Below are 19,737 nucleotides of genomic sequence, written 5' to 3' on the forward strand. Positions count from 1 at the left end.
AAGACTACTATTTCTTTTATTTCCTCCTAATTTCTAATTAGGTTTTGGGCAGATACACTTTTTAAGTATGCCGTATAAAGGAGAAGATAGATTTGCTCAAGAGTAAATGTAATCTGTGATGTAGCTTTTAATTGTACATGAAATACAGAATATTGAGTTTACACTGATAGAATGATCTTTAACATAGACTACAATCTTATGTCAGGATAACTTTTGCCTCCTCTTTTTGCCATGTTCTATTTGTTAAGCTTGTGCTTTTATTTTTGCTTTTCAATATGGTTCTTGGCCTTTAATTTGTGTTTTCACAATTTCAGTTTCAGTATACTTACATTTTCACATAGAATGTGGTTCTGTGTTGTAAGATAGGTGTTTATATGATTGATTGAGAAAATGGGTTGGATTTTCATTTACATTTCATAATATAGCAGCACACTCAGTAGGTGTAATTTTAATCAACACTGCAGAGGGTGACAAAAAGTTAATACTGAAAATATATACTAATTAATATTATTTAGTTTGTTTAATATTCTGGGGAAAAAAATCAGATGCCTGAATTGCTGGGTTTTGGGGTTTTTTTCATTTTGTTTTTATTTTATTTTGCAATACCATTTCATATGAGGAGTTTAAAGAATTTCTTGACTATGAATTGCAGAAGATCTGTAAATGGTTATGAGCAAAAGATCTACAAAAATTGCATCTAAACTGGTTTTCTCCGGCTAATCTATAGCATAGCTTAGCGTGCCTGTCCGTTCATAATTTCTTGGGAAGGGACCGTGAGAGAGATTTATGTGTGTATTGGAACATATCTCCATCTTATCTGAAAATGGTCTATCATTGTATTCCTGACATTAAGGACTGCTGTGTAAATAATTGGGGAAGTTGACTTTGTCATTGCTGAATGGTTCCATTTCAGCACAATATGCCTGCGGAGAACTTGAGCAGAACTTGAGGTGGCTTAATGCTGATACTGCTACAGTAATAAAGATCTCTTGAAATTCTGTTGATTCACTGGTCTCTGACTGGAGCCTTTCCTGTGCTGCTTTAAAAAAAAAAAAAAAAAAAAAAAAGACTTCTGATGGTGTTTTCTTGCCTGTTTGTATTTTAAGGTCATGCTATGATGCCTTTACAGAGAACATGGCAGGAGAGAGTCAGCTGTTAGAGAAGAGGAGACAGTATCACTGTGCAGCATATAATTGTGCTATTGCTGTTATCAGTTGTGTCTTCACCGAAAGTAAATTTTATCAAGGTTTTCTTTTCACAGAAAAAACAGAAAAGGTGAGAAGTTGTTGTTGCTGTTAGAAGGCTTCCAGAGCATGAGCCATAAAGTGATTTTACTTGATTGCAATAAATCAAAGAATCAAACCTGAATGATGTGCAACTATATTAACAAACTACCCAGTGAGGCAATAGAAGGAGTCATAGATGACTTTCTTGCATCCTTCATGCAATATCAATTATTGATGAAAGTTTTACCATCTGTTTGGGAATGAATGAAGTAGGGATACATTTATCCTGTTTTCCCTCTACTCTCAATCAATTTTCTAAAATATGAGAAAAGACCCTGTTGTTTAAGTTTTCCGGTGCTTAGAATATATTTGATTAAGTATATTCAGCTTTACAGAGCACATTGTCTGTGCTGTGAATTCTTGAGTAGTTGAATAGCAAGATTTTCTTAAAAGTATTGATCTGGAAGAGTAAGTGTGCCATATTTTCTATATTGTACATTGATCTGGGTTTCTTTTAAGAAGAAATAAAATACGTTCAGAGCAATTGTTATTGTGTGCAGAATTCTAATTTTGCTATTTCCAAACATGCTTCGGTTTACAGAACTTGGTGATTTTTGAAAATTTGATAGACCTGAAGCGTCAATATACATTTCCTGTAGAAATTGAGGTGAGTGGAGTTTCTGGGCTTTAGTGTTCCTAAGTAAAAAGCATTGCTTTAGCAGTGTCACTGTAGACCAGGTCAATTCACATACAGAGAAAGAAAATTCTGTGGTGAATAAAAAGTAGAGTACCCCTCTAATGTCTGAAAATACATTTTTCTGAGAGAAATACAGACTTGAAATTTAGCACACACTTGCATTGCATGTAACTTTAATACACTTTTTAACACACGGACTCTAACAATGAACAGCTGTAGGAATAAGTAATTCAGCTGTTGTTCTGTAGCATTAATTATAATAATTTATAACATGGAATTTCCATTCATGTTAAATGGCTTTGATATTTTTTGGCAGTTCTGTAAATAAATAATTGTAAATAAACTGTAAATTAAAAAAAATTAATTTTCAAACTTTATTTCTTGCTGTTTAGGTACCTCTGGAAAGGAAGAAGCGGTACATTGCTATTAGAAAGGAGGCCAGGGATGCAGGGAATAGTGATCAAGGTATGAAAGTCATTTATGACTATGAAAAAAATGCCTTCTTACCTTTCAGACAGTGTTCATTGATGTGTTGCTAATTGGCTTCTACAGTATCAGGAACAAATAAAAGGATTCAATGTACTTAATCTAACAACCAATTCCCACCCACCCTCAAGTTTTAGTGGCCAATAAAGGCTTGTTTCTTGTAATTTCCTTCATTAATGGTCTATTCTTTTTCCTATTTAGATGAACCCAAGTATTTAGCTTCTGCATCATACATGATGGGTAGCAGTTTGAGTGAGGAAATGAGTCAGTTTGATTTTTCTACTGGAGTCCAAGGTTTTTCTTACAGCTCCCAAGATACAGCTAGCAGTGCTCGTTTCAGGAGAAAGGTAACTTACTGACTTATGTGCTATGACGAAGAAAAGTTTTATGCTTTCTAGCAATTGCGTATGTTTATTGGAGTTGAGAAAGAGAAATTTTTCCTCCTATATTTGTCCTACTTGCCTGAGAATGGGTTTCTGCAGAAAATGAAGGAGGGGAACTTGAGCTGTGTTATGTTGGTCATTTTTCTTCTTCGCTCTCTCCACTGTCTACAGGTGGAGAAAAGCAATACTCTACCTTGGGTTTCTAAAGTCGAGTAATGTGAGTGAAGTCCAACCTGAATTGTAAAAATGTGGCTTTTCACTTTGAGCGCACTCAGGATTATCCTGTGATGGCTGTATTTCTGTTAGGCACCCAGTTGCTTCATTTCCCTCCTCTTTAGGTCTTTGAAGGCACTTGACCAAGCTGATTGTATCAAATGTATGGAATAAGTGATCAAACACTTTATTTTTGTATCGCTGTTGTGGCACCTTGTATTTAACTGTGGCGCTTGGAAGAACAGCATTTAGTGTCTTCTAAGACTTTAAGTTGGGTTCCTTCTGCAGTCAAGAGATGTCTCATCAACAATAATACTGATAGGATAGATATTTGCTATAAAACAGAAAGCAAGCTTGTAAAAGTGTCATCAACATTGAAGATGTAATCTGTCGAAATAACGGTTAACATGGGAAAAGATGAACTGTTTTTATGTTTTGAAGCAAGGAGGTGTTCTAGCTACGGTGAGGTTAACTAACTTTCAATCTGCTTTGTGTAGCTATGTTGCGATTTCTAACTACAAACAATCTTTTGTGATTTACTCTGTGTAGCAAGAGAGAGCTGCTGTGGTTGCTAGTCAGTGTGAAACAACACATCCATAAAAATAGGGCTTTCCCCCCTGCGGAAGGTGTTAACACGTTCTTTCAGCTGTCAAGTGAAATAACTTCTGTGAAATGAAATAATTTCTGTGGGGTTCAGCTAACTCCTTCTGCTTCCAGCAGCTGCCACACCTATCCTAGCAGGTAGTAAAGTCAAAGTAACACAAAGCTGACATCTGTTGGCACAGAATGTGAAAGATGTCCACGGCTGGTACATATATTTGGGAGGTGTCTGAACAGCACATTTGATGTATTCCCTGTTGCACACACTGAGCATATAGTCAAATCTGTAAACACAGATAAGATCAGAATGACTCATGGCATTATCATGATTTAAAAGAAAATACAGTGGTGTTATTAATGATAGTAACACTTTTTTTCAGGAGCCCACAGAATACAAGGTTTTAAACGATGAGATGGAACTCGAAATGGATGAACTCAACCAACATGAGTGTATGGCTTCTATGACCACTCTCATTAAACATATGCAGAGGAACCAGATCACCCCCCAAGTAGAGGAGGCCAGTATTAACCAAAAATTTGGCATTTTTTTCACTAATTATGCCATGAAAAGGGAGTCATGATTGAATCCCTTCATTTGTTAATTTTCCTGGCTATGTTATAATGAGACCTTGAGCTTGGGGCTTTTTGGCTTGTTAACCCTGTTTGGTCCAAGAAGTGAGTTGATTTTTGCTCCTCTCTTCTAAATTTCAGGGTACGATTCCAGTAGATCTCCCTCTTTGGATGAAATTTCTGCATGGCAAATTAGGAAATCCATCAGTACCACTAAATATTCGCCTCTTCATAGCAAAGCTTATTGTTAATACTGAGGATGTGAGTAATTTTTTGGTCATATTTTTTCTGTTAACGTAACAGCTTATGTTATAATACCAACTGTGTAACTCTTGTGGGGTAAAATCACATCAGCTGAGACTTTTAGGACATTCAAATTGAGCAGTTTGCTGTGATAAAAAGGAGTGCAGTCATTGCCCAAAATTCCAGATAGTGCCAGTATTTTGAATGTAATATAAGTACTTTTTCTCCCAAACTCTACTTCTGTATGCAGACGGTGTCCACGATACGTGTCTTCTGTAAAGTATAAGTACTTGATTCATTGATACTGAACAAGAGATATGGCTGATTATGTTTGCCATCTTTGCAGGAGCAGATATAATGGTTTTTTTAATGGTCACAGATGAATCTTATGGAAAACCTTAGAGCTAAATGGTGTTCTGGTTGCAGAAAGATATTAAGAAAGCATAACGTGTCTTTGCCTGAGAAGAAATGTTTTCTAACTCATTCTTGGGTATAACATTCTCATCCTATTTCATATAGTGATTTTACAGTATAGTGTTTCTGTCTGAAATATTACAAATACAAAATACAAAAAGTCTGAATTTCAGAACTAATTCAGAAAGCTTTAACACTTGGTTAATGATACTTTCTTAGTAAAGCTGTCTGAAATGGGAGACTAGATGAATGGCGTGCTCTTTCAAATCCTTTAGAGACAGGTTTTTTGAGTGAGAGCCGTATTATGTGGCCTCTAGTGAAATAATTAACTTTATGGGAATACTTGGTTAAAGGTTTCCATGCAGAAGTGAGGAATGTAGTTATGGATGCTTTTTATTCTAAAATTTTTGTGTTTGTTGCTTCAGAGGTTAAGCAAAGTGATAAGACGTTGATTTAGCAGTCTTACCTCTAATGATTATTTAACAACAGGTTATTGAAGAGTTGGGTAATTTGTACTTGATCACTGATTCTCCTGTTTTCCATAGGTTTTCCGACCTTATGCAAAGCAATGGCTTGGTCCATTGCTGCAGCTTGTTGTTTCTGGGAATAACGGAGGTGAAGGGATTCATTACATGGTAGTGGAAATAGTAGTTACTATCCTTTCCTGGACAAGTGTGAGCACTCCCAAAGTAAGGAAATGTGAAATTCATTTTTATTATTATTGTAACTATTTGGTAAGGAATGAGTTTGTTATTATGCACTTTTAATAATTTTCTACATCAGTCCACTGTTTCTTTTATGTATTAACTTCAAAAATAGCTTATTTGCTTGCTTGCTTTCATAAAACAATATATGTCTTCATGTTGGAGTCACTATGTTTATTTTTGCTCCTGTTTGTTTTAGGGGAATATTAAGGATGAGATTTTAGCTAACAGATTGCTTGAATTCTTGATGAAGAATGCCTTTCACCAAAAAAGAGCTGTGTTCAGACACAATCTGGAAATCATAAAGACAGTTATAGAGTGTTGGAAGAACTGTCTCTCCATACCTTACAGGTAAGCGTTTAGACAATTGCATTCATTTATCCATATTTCAAGACTGTAAGTGAACATTATCAAAGGAGGTGAAATTCAGCTGAAATAGTAAACTTTTTGCCCTAGTGTTGACAGTAGAACTTCAGAACTAAACTCTCCAAAGGTTGTTACTTAATTTGCAAAACAGCAAGGAGAGAGACAGGGAAAACATGTAGAGGATTGCAACAAAGCAACAATAAAAGCAGGAGTAATCTCTGCAAAGATTTACATTTTATTTGAAATTTTGGATATTAGTGTTGAATATTGGTGCACTGTTACTAAGACTTCTGTGATCTGCTGTGCTCCTGAACTTGTTGCAATTGTGTGGACTTGCAATCTCTTTTTAGGTTTTGGTTTGGGTTTGTTTGGGGTTTTTTTGGCAAAGATTTCTTCATTGAAGCTAAATACTTACTTCTTTCTGAATATATGCTTTCTACTGGTTTTGATAGGAGTGTATATGCATATGTATGTACTTTCTGCTGGTTTGGGTGGGGTTGTGTGTGTGTATATACACTGAGAGAGTGATTTATGGTGTGTATATTTTGGATTTTTCATGTCAATCATTACTTTTATGTTTTTATCCAACAGTTTAATATTTGAAAAGTTTTCTAGTGGAGACTCTGATACAAAGGACAACTCGGTGGGAATTCAGCTGCTGGGAATTGTTCTTGCTAACAATTTACCTCCCTTTGACCCGAAGTGTGAAATAGATCGTGCCAGGTGAGAAATGCAGCTTTTTGGAGAATGAGCTTGATAAAAGCTTAAGACAAAGAGAGCAAGTCTAACTTGTCAACATGAAGTATGGGAGCTGGATTGTTCATTTATTGGAATTGTTTGTCCCATCATCCCTTTGCTACTGTCTGTCAGATGTAATGCTTTGCTAGCTGCAAACTGCAGACCGTGTTTATTTTGGAAAATATCTAGAAGAGTGTAAGTTTTTTTACAGTGGGCCCCAGGGTTGCAGTTTCATGGGAATTAACAGAGTTGGGAGTTGCCAAGTCAGGGATTTTGTGACACTGCAGGTAGAAATCCATGTTGTGCTGTATTCAACTCTTCTAAAAGCAGTCACTGTTGCTCTAAGCAGCTCAGGTGAGTTTTTTGTTTGAGTTGAAAATTGAGTGCTGGAGTAGTGGTTTACAGCAGGTCTACCTTTTGTGTTAGGTATTTCCAGGCTTTGACCAGCAACATGGGCTTCTTAAAGTATAAAGAAGTTTATGCAGCTGCAGCAGAAGTGTTGGGACTTGCTCTTCAATACATGGCTAAGAGTGAAAATGTAAGTGAACTGCGTTGTGTGTTTGACCGTTCCTGTCCTAATTCTATATACATCTTCTGTATGACTGCTCAATTCAGCTGCAAAAATGAATGTCTTTAAAACTCAACAGTCTTTATCCAATAGATCGAGTTAAAGGCTTAAATTCAAGAGGGAAAGAATTTGAGAGCAGACTAAGTGCAGAGTTTTTGCCCTGCTATTTTGGAGCTGACAATGAATGATTTTCTAAGGCTTTGTTCAGCTTTTGCTGGTCAGCAATGCTGGCATGGTACATTTCACAGAATCACAGAATATTTTTGGTTGGATGGGACCTTTGAGATCATCGAGTCCAACCAACAACAACAAAAAAAAAAGTTGGAAGTTTTTAAAGTTGTTTTTCTTTTTTAAAGAAAAAAAAAAATTGCAGGTTGGGAGATTTGGGGCTACCTTTTGAGTAACTGTATCTGGGGATGTTTAATAACTTGTAAGCTTTGATGTAAAATTTAAAGGTATTGTACTAGAACTAGGGGGCAGTGCTTGATGATCACAGAAATCGGTTTGAGACAGATGCTAGAAGTACTTCTTTACACATCAGTTAGGGAACTTCTGGAATTTGTTGCCAGAGGAGATTCTAGGGGTAAGTAGCATTATCAGGTTCAAAGATAAATTAGGCAAATTCATGGACAAAAAAACCCATGAACAGGTTCTAAAAACAGTACACAACAATGTACACTCTAAGACTCCTAATCTAACGATGGATACACGTTGGGTTGTATAAGAGAAAAGGAGGACAAAATGCAGTCAGTCTCGTGTGCTCCCCCTAATTATTCTACAGCTGCTGTTGGAGGCAAAACCTCCAAGATATTGGCTAGGTGGATTATTAGTCTGATCTTGTAGGTTATTCTTACTTCTTTCCCCACTTAATTGCATTCTGGCTGGTCTTTTACAGTTTGTAGAGCATACTTCCTAAATTTAATTCCTACAGTCTTCTCTTTCACAGTCTTCCAAGTTCCATTATAAGCAGTATTTCAAATAAATAAGCAAAGATGGTGCAAATATTTTATCCTATACAAAGCTTATTTCTTTGATGTTAAGTGAAGGTTGCAATCACCTTTTAAGTAAAAATGTCTGGTTTTTTATATTCATTAATTGGAAATCTGCCATACTGAATGAGAAGCTACTTAGTATTTATGTAAGTATACTAAGCAACTTAAATTTCAAAATTAAGGCGTTGGTTCCAAACCAATCAAAGCAAGCTCACAAATATATTGTTTAAGCAGGCAATCACGTGTTTCAGCCACGCATAGCTGTACAGCAGCCATGAAGCACCATAAATGTCAAGATGAGGTGGGTGGATCTTACCTAGCGAGGTGCACTAGAATCACAGCAGAACAACTATGTGTCGTTAAAGTGGTTATGAGTTTCATGGCTATGCTTGTCGTACTGTCTTTCCCATTTTCAGGTACTTGAAGATCCAGTTTATGATTGTGTCATAAGACAATTAAAACATCATCAGAACACCCAACAGGATAAGTTTATTCAATGCTTGAATAAAGTTGTTAAGAATTTTCCACCTCTTGCTGACAGGTATGTCATAATTTACATGGTGTGTTCATTGTAGGTCTAGAGGAATAATAGAAAATAACTTGTTTTTCTTTCTGTGCTTCTGGTTATGTTAAGGTTTGTGAATGCAGTATTCTTTCTGATACCCAAACTTCATGGTGTGATGAAAACCTACTGTCTGGAAGTAATAATGTGCCGGGCAGAAGAAATACCTGATCTCCACTTGCAATTAAAGAGTAAAGACTTTATCCAGATCATGAATCATAGGTGAGTGATCATGTGATTACAAACATGAATGCGTGGTCTAAATTTCTTGATAACCTTCATTTTTACCTTCAGAAGCATTTATAATTCATGTTCACCTTTTGGTCACTGCTCTCCTAGTATGAGATAATGGAATCTGGGTTAAGATGGTTAACTCATACTGAAAACCAAACAAAAAAACCCTAAATAACATTAAGGTGAAACACCACTGGGATGTGAATTTCTGTAGTATGTATTAGTTTAGTTGTATTCTTACTCTTTAAGCCCTTTATGCAAAAATAAATATTACTGCAAAAATCTAAATTGATCTTCTGGTTTTATGTGTAGCAGTGAAGAGAAAAGCAATGTGACTATTCTTTTTTTCCCCCCCTCCTTTTAGGGATGATGAAAGGCAAAGGGTTTGTTTGGATATAGTGTACAAGATGCTGTCTAAACTAAAACCACTAGAACTTAAAGAACTTCTTCCTGGAGTGACAGGGTTCATTTCTCACCCTTCGGTAATATGTCGACAGCGCATGTATGATATTCTGATGTGGATTTATGATAATTACAGGTGTGTATTCGCTGCAGATGTTGTCTTTCAGTGGTTTGTCACAGGCAGAGTGAAAGTGCTTGTAACATTGTCTTCCAACTTCATGTCCCTCGGTGGAGAGTTTTTCCAGTTCTCAGAAGAATAAAGCCTGTGGTTTGTCTAACTAGCTCTGGCCTTTGGTGGCAGTTTTATCATTTCCACTAAGGGACAAAGACGTAGACCTGAACTTTTAGGATGTTGCATTGCCACAGCGTGATGGCATAAGAGGTCTTAGCTGTGATGCTCCCGCCTTTTTTCTTGTTGCCAAAATTGGTAACTAGAAAGAATTGTACACTAGAGAAATTTGCTTATAGGTAGAAGGTGTATTAAGGCACTTTGGCATGAATGATCTGGAGCCCTTTAATCTGGTTGTCTAAAGATGTTTTTTCCTGTCTGACCCCTTAAAATAAGGAAAAAGCATGTACTCAGTTTGACAGGTGGGTTGCTGTTGAATCAATTAACTTAGTTGGGTTCTATTATACGCTGCTTCTCAAGATAACTTAAGTGTTTGGATGGATAATTATTGTGAAGAAAAAGTACAGGTAATTTTTATTCCAGCATTACTTGGGAAAAGCTAATTCTCTGCCTTTTTCTTGGTTTTAACCTGCAAACTCAGAATTATTTCTGTTTGGCCTTTATAATAAATACCTAACATGTATTAGTTAGCTTCCTGATTTTTTTCTTAGTAGATAGACAAGACATGTCTGGCAATTAAGACCTCACGTTGTGAAAAACATGCCGTATTGTCATGCCAAATTGAGATTTTTATGACAAGGGCATGTTCTTCCTTTTCTCCTACCATCCTCACCCTCTTATTTTACTATGGATTCTTTGAGATGAGTCATTGAGAGACATTTTTCTCCTACCATCAGTGATCCAGAAAGCCAAGCAGATGGTGATTCTCAGGAGCTACTCAAACTGGCAAAAGAAATCCTGCTTCAAGGACTAATTGATGAAAACGCTGAACTGCAGTGAGTAAACAGTGTTGTGGTGACTCTTTGAAGTAACAAATCCCTGAATTGCTCTTTCTGTGTATAACAGAGGAGTTGATCCTTAGAGGTTTTTGAAGTATTTTTAATATAAAAGAGTAACAGCGAGGTAATATTGTTTCCTTATCTTCCCAATAGTTAACTTATAAATTGTATCCCTTAGTGTTACACCAAATTTAAGTGAAGCACAGCTTTTGAACAAACTTCTAAGCCATGGAGAAGTTGTTTCAGTACGGTAGACCTAATTCTGCATTAACGTTCCAGAGTTTTTGAACAACAAGAAGGCCCTCACTATACATAAACACACAAAAATAGATTACATGTTGGCGGATGTTGGATTTTTTGAAATTTTTCAGGGAAGCAAAGGATAGAATAGGAGATCTCTGTGCTTATCCACCCCTAGCACTTCTCAAGAGGAGAACATCTCAATAGAAATACTTTTTTTCAGAGGAAACCTTTAGTATCAGTCAAGTGACATAGAGCGTGACAGATGAATGAGGAATTTGGTGTAATTCAGTGGAAGATCCATGGCATGAAAGGCTTAGTTGAAGGCTTTATCATCTTACTGTGTTTTGTTTTCTTGAGTTCTTTGAGAGTGTTCTCTTTTCTGTTTGCAGATAACCAAGAATAACTTCATTCCTTGCCTTTACAGATTAATTGTTAGGAATTTTTGGAGCGATGAGACAAGGTTACCTGCAAATATTCTTGATCGCATGCTGGCATTGTTAAATTCTTTATATTCCACCAAGATTGAAACGCAGTACTTGAGTCTAATCACAAATTTTCTGCTTGAAATGACTAGCAAGAGCCCGGATTATTCCAGAAAAATATTTGAGCATCCACTGTCTGAATGCAAATTCCAGGTGAATTGTCATGTGTTATCCTGTGTGCAACTGTCTGACAATTGCCATTCCTTAATGTAGTTACCGCTTGGGCAAGAATGGCATAGTGAAGAAAAATTTTTGAAAGTGTGTTTTGTACTCCATAGTTAACAGCTGCAACACTCATGGGTTACGCACGGTATCAGAAGTCTGATGATTTTGTGGGGGCAATAATTTTGCTTTCTTTTCAAAAAAGAAAGGTTTAATTAAAATAATATTATATACCAAGTATTGCTGGTGTGTAGAGTACTGAAATACCTAAAAAGGAGGGTAGTGGAGAGAAGCACCATAAGCCAAAGAAAAATTGTGAAGAAACAGGAATCCTGGTACAAGGGTTGTGAATCAGTCCTCAGCTGACCAGGCCAAACTAGTGAGCTTTTCTGCTGAACTATGGAGAACTTCTGTGTTTGGCTTTTTTTTATAGTCAAGTTCTGCCCTTATTCCTGGGATAATGTTTTATTCTGTACATTAATTTCTGCTATCCTGTCTCAAGGAAGGAAGGCAAAAAGCCTCCATTCTTACTTTTCTTATTAAAATATTTTTGTGTTTGTAGGACTTTGTAATTGATTCCAGCTGGCGTTATCGAAGTACCGTGCTCACACCTATGTTTGTGGAGACTCAAGCTTCTCAGAGTGTCCACAGGAATTTATCACAAGAAAGATCCCTTTCTGCTTCTGGCTCAGTCGGGGGTCGAGTGAGGGCTACCCAACGGCAGTATGAATTTACACCCACACAGCACGTCAGTAAGTCCAGACCAGTGTCTTCTGAATTTTTATTGTTTGCTATAGGAACAATTTCATTCTCTTCATTCCTGTTGAATATGAATTTTTAATGTGAAAGTGTAAATGCATTTAATATTTTGGTTTTAAGGGCACTTTTTTTTTTTGCATTATGAGAAAAAACATCATCCAGTCACATATTTAGTAGTCTCATACATGTTTAATGTTCTGCCTTACGTAAAAGTTTATTTCTTACCTAACAGCTTGGAATCTCTTCTGCCCATAAACAGTGGGAATTATTTTTTGGGGGGCAGGAAAATGACATGCTTCATAGACGTTTTCACTTGATTATATGTGGGTATGTTACAGCTTTTTACAATTATTTATTTTTTTTTTTTACAGGTGGTAGAAGTTCGTTTAATTGGCTAACTGGAAGTAGCGTTGACACATTGGCAGAGTATACAGTTCCTTCATTCTCTGAATCCTTGTCTTCATCCATGCTGTTAGTGAACAAACAGAGTGAAAAATTTAAACAAGCAACCTTTAAACCAGTGGGGCCAGATTTTGGGAAAAAAAGGTTGGGTTTGCCTGGAGATGAGGTGGACAGCAAAACTAAAGGTCTGTAAGCCTTATGATGCAATTTGTATAGAAATATTACATTTTTATAGACCATCGTTGTCAGTTATTTGGCTGGCTGTCCGTTATCTTTAAGACATTCTAATTGTGGTTCAACTTGAGAGATGTGTGTTTGCAAGAATTTGTGGTGATACCTAACGTGTGGCAAAAAGCTAGAATTGTCCTAGGAATTGCGAAACTATATTTGGCTAGACAAAAGAACTGACTGGATAGAAACCAGCTGGTATTATCTATGCATTCCTACCTCTCCCTCAGACAATCGTAGCATGACTGTCAGATAGTTCCATCCCTTCTGTTTTAAATTTAACTGCTTATCTCTTTAAAGAAGAAATCTCTTCAAATACATTTTTTCCAAATAATTTCAGCTGTGCTGACACATCTACAACATATTGCAATCTGGCATTAGAATTACCTGCTGTTTTCTGAGAATGCTCCTTGATTCGCCCAGTCAATAACTGAAAAATATCAGTACTGTTCTGGAATGGCTTAGGCTCCTTCTCCTCATTTCCTCCCCATTTCACCTTTGCCTACCTTGTTGTTAAAATTTAGACTGGAAGGACGAGAGTAGGAGTTCAGGTAAAGATTGACCTTTTCAGTACCTGAGAGGTGTTTCAGGGCAGTTTTGAATGGATCATGCTGAACTGCAGAAAGAGAGAGGTCAGTGTACCTTCCAATCAGTCCCTGGTCTTCTACCAGGAAAATGCCAGTTATGTTTTAGTTTGTTCCCTGCTCTTTCCTAGAAAATGGACTGAGCAGTCTGTAAAGTGGCCTTTCTCCATGATTGTCCTGAGCAGGAGTTGATCCAGTGACAGTTCTGTAATACTAACTTAAAAAATACAGCACTGTATTATTATTACCCCATCTTGGAATATATTTAGCACCTCTTTTATGTAGGGAGCTATATACTTTATGGAATATGGTACAAATGCCATAGTTGCCTTTGAGAGCTTAACATAAATCTGTCATATGGGGCAAATTTGTTCATGAATTTTAGTGCCTTTCCCCATACAAGAGTTTGACCCTTATACCTCATCCGTGTGCTTAAAGTTTTTATACAAATGCTTATTACCTCTTCTCCTAAGAACAACTTAATTTGTTGTAATTTGCTGTCTTGCTGAAAGGCCTTGCATTGGGTTGTTGGATACAAAAGTTAGGAGACTAGCTGTTAAGCTAGTAAGTACAAAGATTGTTTGTTATTATATGATGCTCTTGCCTTAAATCTGGAATTTGCTTGAGAAAGGAAAAGCTGTGGACATGATTGTGTGTTCCCCAGGTATAGAAGAACGAGCAGAAATTCTAAGACTGCGGAGACGTTTCTTGAAGGACCAAGATAAACTCAGTTTGATTTATGCTAGAAAAGGTGTGGCTGAACAGAAAAGAGAAAAGGTTTGTCAATCCAAATAAGTTTAAAGCCTTAAGCACCAATGCCATTTGCAGTCTTGTACTTCAGCTCTAGAAGTAACTTTGTGAAGAAAGGGTAGGTGTAAGATACTGGCAGCTGCTTTATCTGCAAATCATGCTATTTTTGTGCTTAAAGTTAAATGATGTTACTTAGCATGAGTGAGAAAAGAGCTGGATGATAACACTTTAAGTGTACCACTTTGTGTGTATGAAGGGATTTTATGTGATGGAGTCCCTAATAGCTATGAGAAGCTCTTTACGGTTGTCTTCCTGGAAACTTGGAGGCTTGAAGCTACAGTACTCTACAGAAATAGTTGGAGAACATTATCCAGTGTCTGAAGGTGAACGCAAAAATGTGATACAGCTGATGGACTAACCAGAACAGTTGCGTACTTTTAACCTGAAGGAATGTTTATGATAATCATTTGCTGAGTGTTTATCAAGGCTTGAAACTTAGTACTATGTGGATTTCCTGGTTGTGCTATGTCCTTACAATTAGTTTAAGTATTTTTAAGCTCCGTAATAGTTTTTCAGAGGTTCATCTTACTAAAAATAACATACATTATCATCCAAAAATGATAGCAGTTAGACCAAGAGCAAAGGACCCCAGGACTGAGAGCTACCATTTTGAGACGCTTCTATAATTCTTCGTAGCTGCAGACAACTGTGTAAACAGAACTTATGTCTGGAAGAACCACAGAAACGCCTATTTTAGCCATTTATATTTACTCGCAGGCTAAAGCTACCATTTCCTCTCACCGTGAAAAACAGAATCAGTAACGCGTTCTGTGTAACAGTCCAAAACGCAACCACCAAAACACCCTGTGACATTCCCCAATAAAAGACCAGAGGAGACTGAGTTCTGTCAGGACCCCTTAAACTTTTCAAGAGATTTGTTACACATAAGTACACATTGAACTTGGTGGCTTGAGTTAATACCATGCCTGATGGGGCAAAACAGGAAAAAGTAAGTCCTGAGCAAAGAATTACTTGGAAATAGCTTTAGCAAAGTCCTAATTCTCCCAGCGTATTTCTCCAGAAAATTTTTTGAAAATCATTCCTTTGAAGTTGAGTAGAAGAAAAATTACGAAGGGCTTACAGAAAAGAAAAAAAAAAATCTTCAAGCTTTCTTCTATTTCCTGTTTCCATTCTACCAATGTGTATGTATCTACTCATTGTCTGCTGGTTTAACTGGTTATGTCAGTAGTTCAAAATAAAATCCCAGCCTCTAAACTTACTGCTGATTTCCTTATACTCTATCAGTGCTATGAAAAGGAAGAAAGGCAGAGGAAGAGATAGGTGTTGCCTATTTGTGGTAGTAGGTCTGATTCAATTTACATGCATTCCTTTAAGCCTCAGCAAAAGGCAGGGCAACTATTTAACAACTGCAGTTTACAACAGTTTTATTACAGCTTAGTTTATGTTTTACTAGGAATCAATTCTAGCAGTTTCATCCTTCTTCCTTCCTCTCGCTGTCTTGCTGTGTGAAATAAAACACACTGGCTGTAGTAACCTCATTTTACTTGGCACCTGGGCCAGGCTGAGAACCATTGTATTATGGGCCACTGTGGCTCAGCTGCCAGGCAGTGACTTATTAAACCAGAGCAGCTCACTAGCTGTCAGTCATAGTCCTTGTCTTAAAAGTGACCTAAATGCTACCTCTGTGGAAGCAGGAACTACAAGGCATTAATGTTAACAGTTAATGGCTGAAGTATGTCTATAAACAAGACTTTGGAGTTTTTAATTGACTAAGATAATTTTGGGTTTAACAATATTGCAGCTTTATAGAAAACGTATTTGTTTAATAAGCATGGCAAAAGTTTATAAAACACTTCAGGAATGCTCTTACTTATTTTGTCTTATCTAGGTACATCTCTTTCTAAGTAATATGATTTGATTTTTTTTTTTTTTTAACATGAGCAATGCTTTTCAGGAGATGAAATCTGAGCTGAAGATGAAGTATGATGCCCAGGTTACTTTGTACAGAAGTTACCGAGTAGGAGACCTTCCAGACATCCAGATTGAATACTGCAGTCTCATTGCCCCTCTGCAGGGCCTTGCCCAGGTCTGACTGCTTTTCAAAGATCGTTTGTGAAGTTTTCTGTTCTTGTAGGGAAAATAATGTGTAGTTGGGCAGCTGCTTTCAAAATTGATTTGTTGTTTAGTAGCCAACCACTGTGATACGCATTTAAAGTGTGTGTTTTGCGGGAATGCTTCCCCTACTCCTGTGCTGGAGTGAAAATGCCTTGTACCTTGCCTTGCCTGAGCAGTTGAGTTGAACACTGAGGACCTGAGACATCAGCTGTTGTCCATTGCCTCTGGGTTCCTCTGCTTGAGAAAAAGATGGTGGTGGTCTTTACAGATGTTATTGCAAAGGACATCTCTCTGCATAGCAACAAAACATTCAATTTTATTCTTTTATATGACTATAGTGGCGTTTTAAAAATACAATTGAAACTACTGGGTCTAAGACTGGACTCAGACCACTCAGTAAAGCTGATCCAATATTCCTTTTCCCACCTGAGAGCAGTAGAAACTGTAGGCTGAACCTGTCCTATTTTACAGTGTGTGGGAAGTCACAGTGTTCCTGATTACCTTTGTATTTGATTTCTTTTGATGGTCTTTTATCTCTGTGTAAAGGGAGGAAGTAGCACAATCATGAGTTATCTGAATAACATTAGATCAAGAGTTAGACCAAACTCCAGTCCCATGATAGACCAGGATACATAGAATTATGTTACACATATAAATGTATTTCTGGGTTAAAAAATGCCTGTATATCTCAGATGGAACTGTCTGTCTGTATAGGCAGTCTGTCCCTCCTTCAGTGTTAGATCTGAGTCTCCTCACACATTGATGTCTTCTGCTTTTTCCTGAAACCCTCTTCACTGGCAGTGGTGTCCATAAGATGATATTGGGTGTCTGGTTTCTGTAGTGGGAATTGTGAATATGCAAAAGTTGCAAATTCCATCCTCTCCACCAACACTCTGGCCCGAAACCTACATTATCTTGGAGTTTCTTTATGTAGAAGAATTAAGATGGGGTTTGAATGGGTAGTACAGTAATTACCGGCATAGGTGTGATGCATGCCAGACTAATTATTCCACTCCCAAAGAGTGTCCACATAGGGATTAGGTACAGGGTGGGTCGAATCTCTTAATTTTTTTTATTAGTTTATTGTGTCACAGCAAAATTCAGTAGTTGTATTGCTTTTGTTGTAATTTACAGAAAGATCCAACATTTGCCAAGCAGCTTTTTAGCAGTTTGTTTGATGGAATTTTTCATGAGGTAGAAAAATCTAAAAGTCCTTCTGAGAAAAAAGCCATTATCCAGAAGCTGCTGAACGACTTCAATAATTTCCTGAGTACGAGCCTGTCTTACTTCCCACCATTCATTGCGTGCATCCAGGTAAATCCTGCTATATGGCATGAAAGTAACTGAATATAATGTCTTGTCTGAATGTGTGATAAACCCAGTGGTAGTGAAGGTTATACACTGTTACTGAAATGTAGATAGAGATGGAAAGAGAATTATTAAGCAAATGGATATTTCAAATTACTCTTGTTAAGGTGAACAAGAAAATTGTTCATGCCTCTGAACTGATTTTTCAACGTTTCTACAATTTCTGATCTGTAGAGTTTGAGTCACCTTTTAAAGTCTTAATAGAGTCAGTAACAAGAAGAGACTTGATTTTAAATGGAAGCCACAAGAACAATTGAAAGGGTTATGTGGGTGTCATGTGCTTATCTTCCTGTTTCTGGGAAGTGCTTACTGAGGAATACTTTGATGTCTTGAGGATATCAGTAGCTGTCAGACTGTTTGTTGTTAACATCTCTTAGTTATTTTTTCAAATTAGTCCCCTGAAGTAGTTGTCTGGGCATTTTCAGGAATGAGGGAAGGACTCTCACCCACCACAGAGGTTTCACTGGAAAGGAAACGCAGCCTTTCTGCTATGAGGATATACTGACCTGGAACAGATCGTGAACTTCATCTTTTAGCCCAGTTTTCAGGGAAATAAAAAAAAAAACTTGTCCAAGCACTTGTTTACATACTCGTTGTCACTGTATTTAATGTTACTTGTCAACTTGTTGATCTTAATGTTGTGTCTGATTTGTAGCTCTCAAAATAGTGGTTTCTTCTTTCTGTTATGGAAATTTAAATACTCTGTGACAGTAGGTGTCATTCGTAACACAGGAGAAATGTCTAGTTTGGACTAGCTTTTTAAACAGTGACAAGTTTTGCTTCTTAGTACTTGTATTTACACATCTGAAAAAATGTAATTTCTTGTTTACTTTTTTCTGTGCAGCTGCATAAAAGGTCAAATGCTATGGGGATTTTTCTGGGCTGCCTTGGTATTCTTCGAGCCAGCATCTTACAATAGCTATCTGTTAATATTCCCTCTTGACATTGCATTTGTTTTTTTGTCTTGATATTATTATTTGTGTTGAATTATGCTGTCTGTTAGACCCTATTAATAACACGGTTCTGTTAGGCGGCTACTTTTTTTTTCTGAGTAGACATAAAATGACTCGAAAAGCAGACAAGTTATAATTAGTGAAAAATACAGACTTTGTAAGAGCGATAAGAGCATCTCATTGCTATCCCCATTCAATAGCAAAAGAAAAGCAGCACGAAGGCAAGCCTCAGCCTGTGTATTTGAGCATCCTGCGTAACAGCGAAAGGAAGTCTTTTCACCAGCAGGGAACAGAATTCATATTGATCAGGAGAGAGAGAGTTGGGAGAGGGAGAGCACACAGTGCCGAGGCCGTCATTTGGCTCACAAAGGCTGTCCTAATGGCTTGGCCATTTGGAAATACAACTTCTGCTTCCTATATACCAACAATATAATAAATACTGGCTTGTTTCAGAAAGCCTTCCTACTTCACTGCCATTTCCTTCAGGTTGTTTGACTTTTTAGTCTTTTACAGGTTCAAGTGTCATCAGGAAAGTAACTTGGTGATAAAAGGAGCTGGTTTCATATACAGGTGTAATCTTAGAATTGACTATGAGGCTCTGGAATTGACTTTCAGGACAGATCAAAAAAATCAGCAGAAATACCAAGAAAGAAGTTAACCCCACAACAAAAGTTTACGTAGAGGCGCCTGGCCTCTGGAGAACATGAAATTGTCTATAAATATTATAGCTGTCAGGCCAGCTTGGATGCCGTTTGTCCTGATCTTTGAATGTGTGGTACAAGTAAAGACAGAGAACACATTGCGTGCAGAGCAAGGAACACTCCCTCTGCTTTCAGAAGATAAGTTATCAAGTAGTCACCAAAATGCACTAAATAGGAAGATATCTCCTTTGATGTGGCACAATGTCTGTAAATTGTGAGTTTGGGAGGGTACTCGTTCTCTGCACATACCATTACATTTGCTTGCACTTCTTTCTGGCATCCTTGGGAAAAGGGCTTTTGGTCTTACCTTAGCAAATGTTTATCCCTGAAAAAGAGGTTATTCTGTAGTTGGACTGATGTTAAATAGAATAAAGATCTGCTTAAAATATTGTCCCGTCTTTTAGTCAGGTCTAGATGAGTGCAGTACTAAATGAGTCTAACAG

At 37.1% G+C, this 19,737-nt stretch overlaps 1 protein-coding gene across 1 annotated transcript in view; it reads left to right on the forward strand.

Moving 5' to 3' along the window:
• PRKDC (protein kinase, DNA-activated, catalytic subunit) overlaps positions 1 to 19,737 on the forward strand; it is an 86,009-nt gene that overhangs the window by 40,207 nt on the left and 26,065 nt on the right. The window contains exons 43-62 of the mRNA XM_074146943.1: positions 1,107 to 1,275; positions 1,828 to 1,893; positions 2,316 to 2,388; positions 2,611 to 2,756; positions 3,986 to 4,123; positions 4,317 to 4,436; positions 5,378 to 5,521; positions 5,736 to 5,887; positions 6,494 to 6,625; positions 7,067 to 7,178; positions 8,617 to 8,741; positions 8,835 to 8,984; positions 9,361 to 9,534; positions 10,425 to 10,523; positions 11,194 to 11,404; positions 11,976 to 12,165; positions 12,544 to 12,759; positions 14,051 to 14,163; positions 16,112 to 16,243; positions 17,407 to 17,586. Coding sequence (XP_074003044.1) covers positions 1,107 to 1,275; positions 1,828 to 1,893; positions 2,316 to 2,388; positions 2,611 to 2,756; positions 3,986 to 4,123; positions 4,317 to 4,436; positions 5,378 to 5,521; positions 5,736 to 5,887; positions 6,494 to 6,625; positions 7,067 to 7,178; positions 8,617 to 8,741; positions 8,835 to 8,984; positions 9,361 to 9,534; positions 10,425 to 10,523; positions 11,194 to 11,404; positions 11,976 to 12,165; positions 12,544 to 12,759; positions 14,051 to 14,163; positions 16,112 to 16,243; positions 17,407 to 17,586 — 2,842 coding nt within the window. The remainder of the gene's footprint in view (positions 1 to 1,106; positions 1,276 to 1,827; positions 1,894 to 2,315; positions 2,389 to 2,610; positions 2,757 to 3,985; positions 4,124 to 4,316; positions 4,437 to 5,377; positions 5,522 to 5,735; positions 5,888 to 6,493; positions 6,626 to 7,066; positions 7,179 to 8,616; positions 8,742 to 8,834; positions 8,985 to 9,360; positions 9,535 to 10,424; positions 10,524 to 11,193; positions 11,405 to 11,975; positions 12,166 to 12,543; positions 12,760 to 14,050; positions 14,164 to 16,111; positions 16,244 to 17,406; positions 17,587 to 19,737) is intronic.

Source organism: Numenius arquata, chromosome 4 (genome assembly GCF_964106895.1).
Source record: "Numenius arquata chromosome 4, bNumArq3.hap1.1, whole genome shotgun sequence".
Classification (NCBI taxonomy): domain Eukaryota; kingdom Metazoa; phylum Chordata; class Aves; order Charadriiformes; family Scolopacidae; genus Numenius; species Numenius arquata.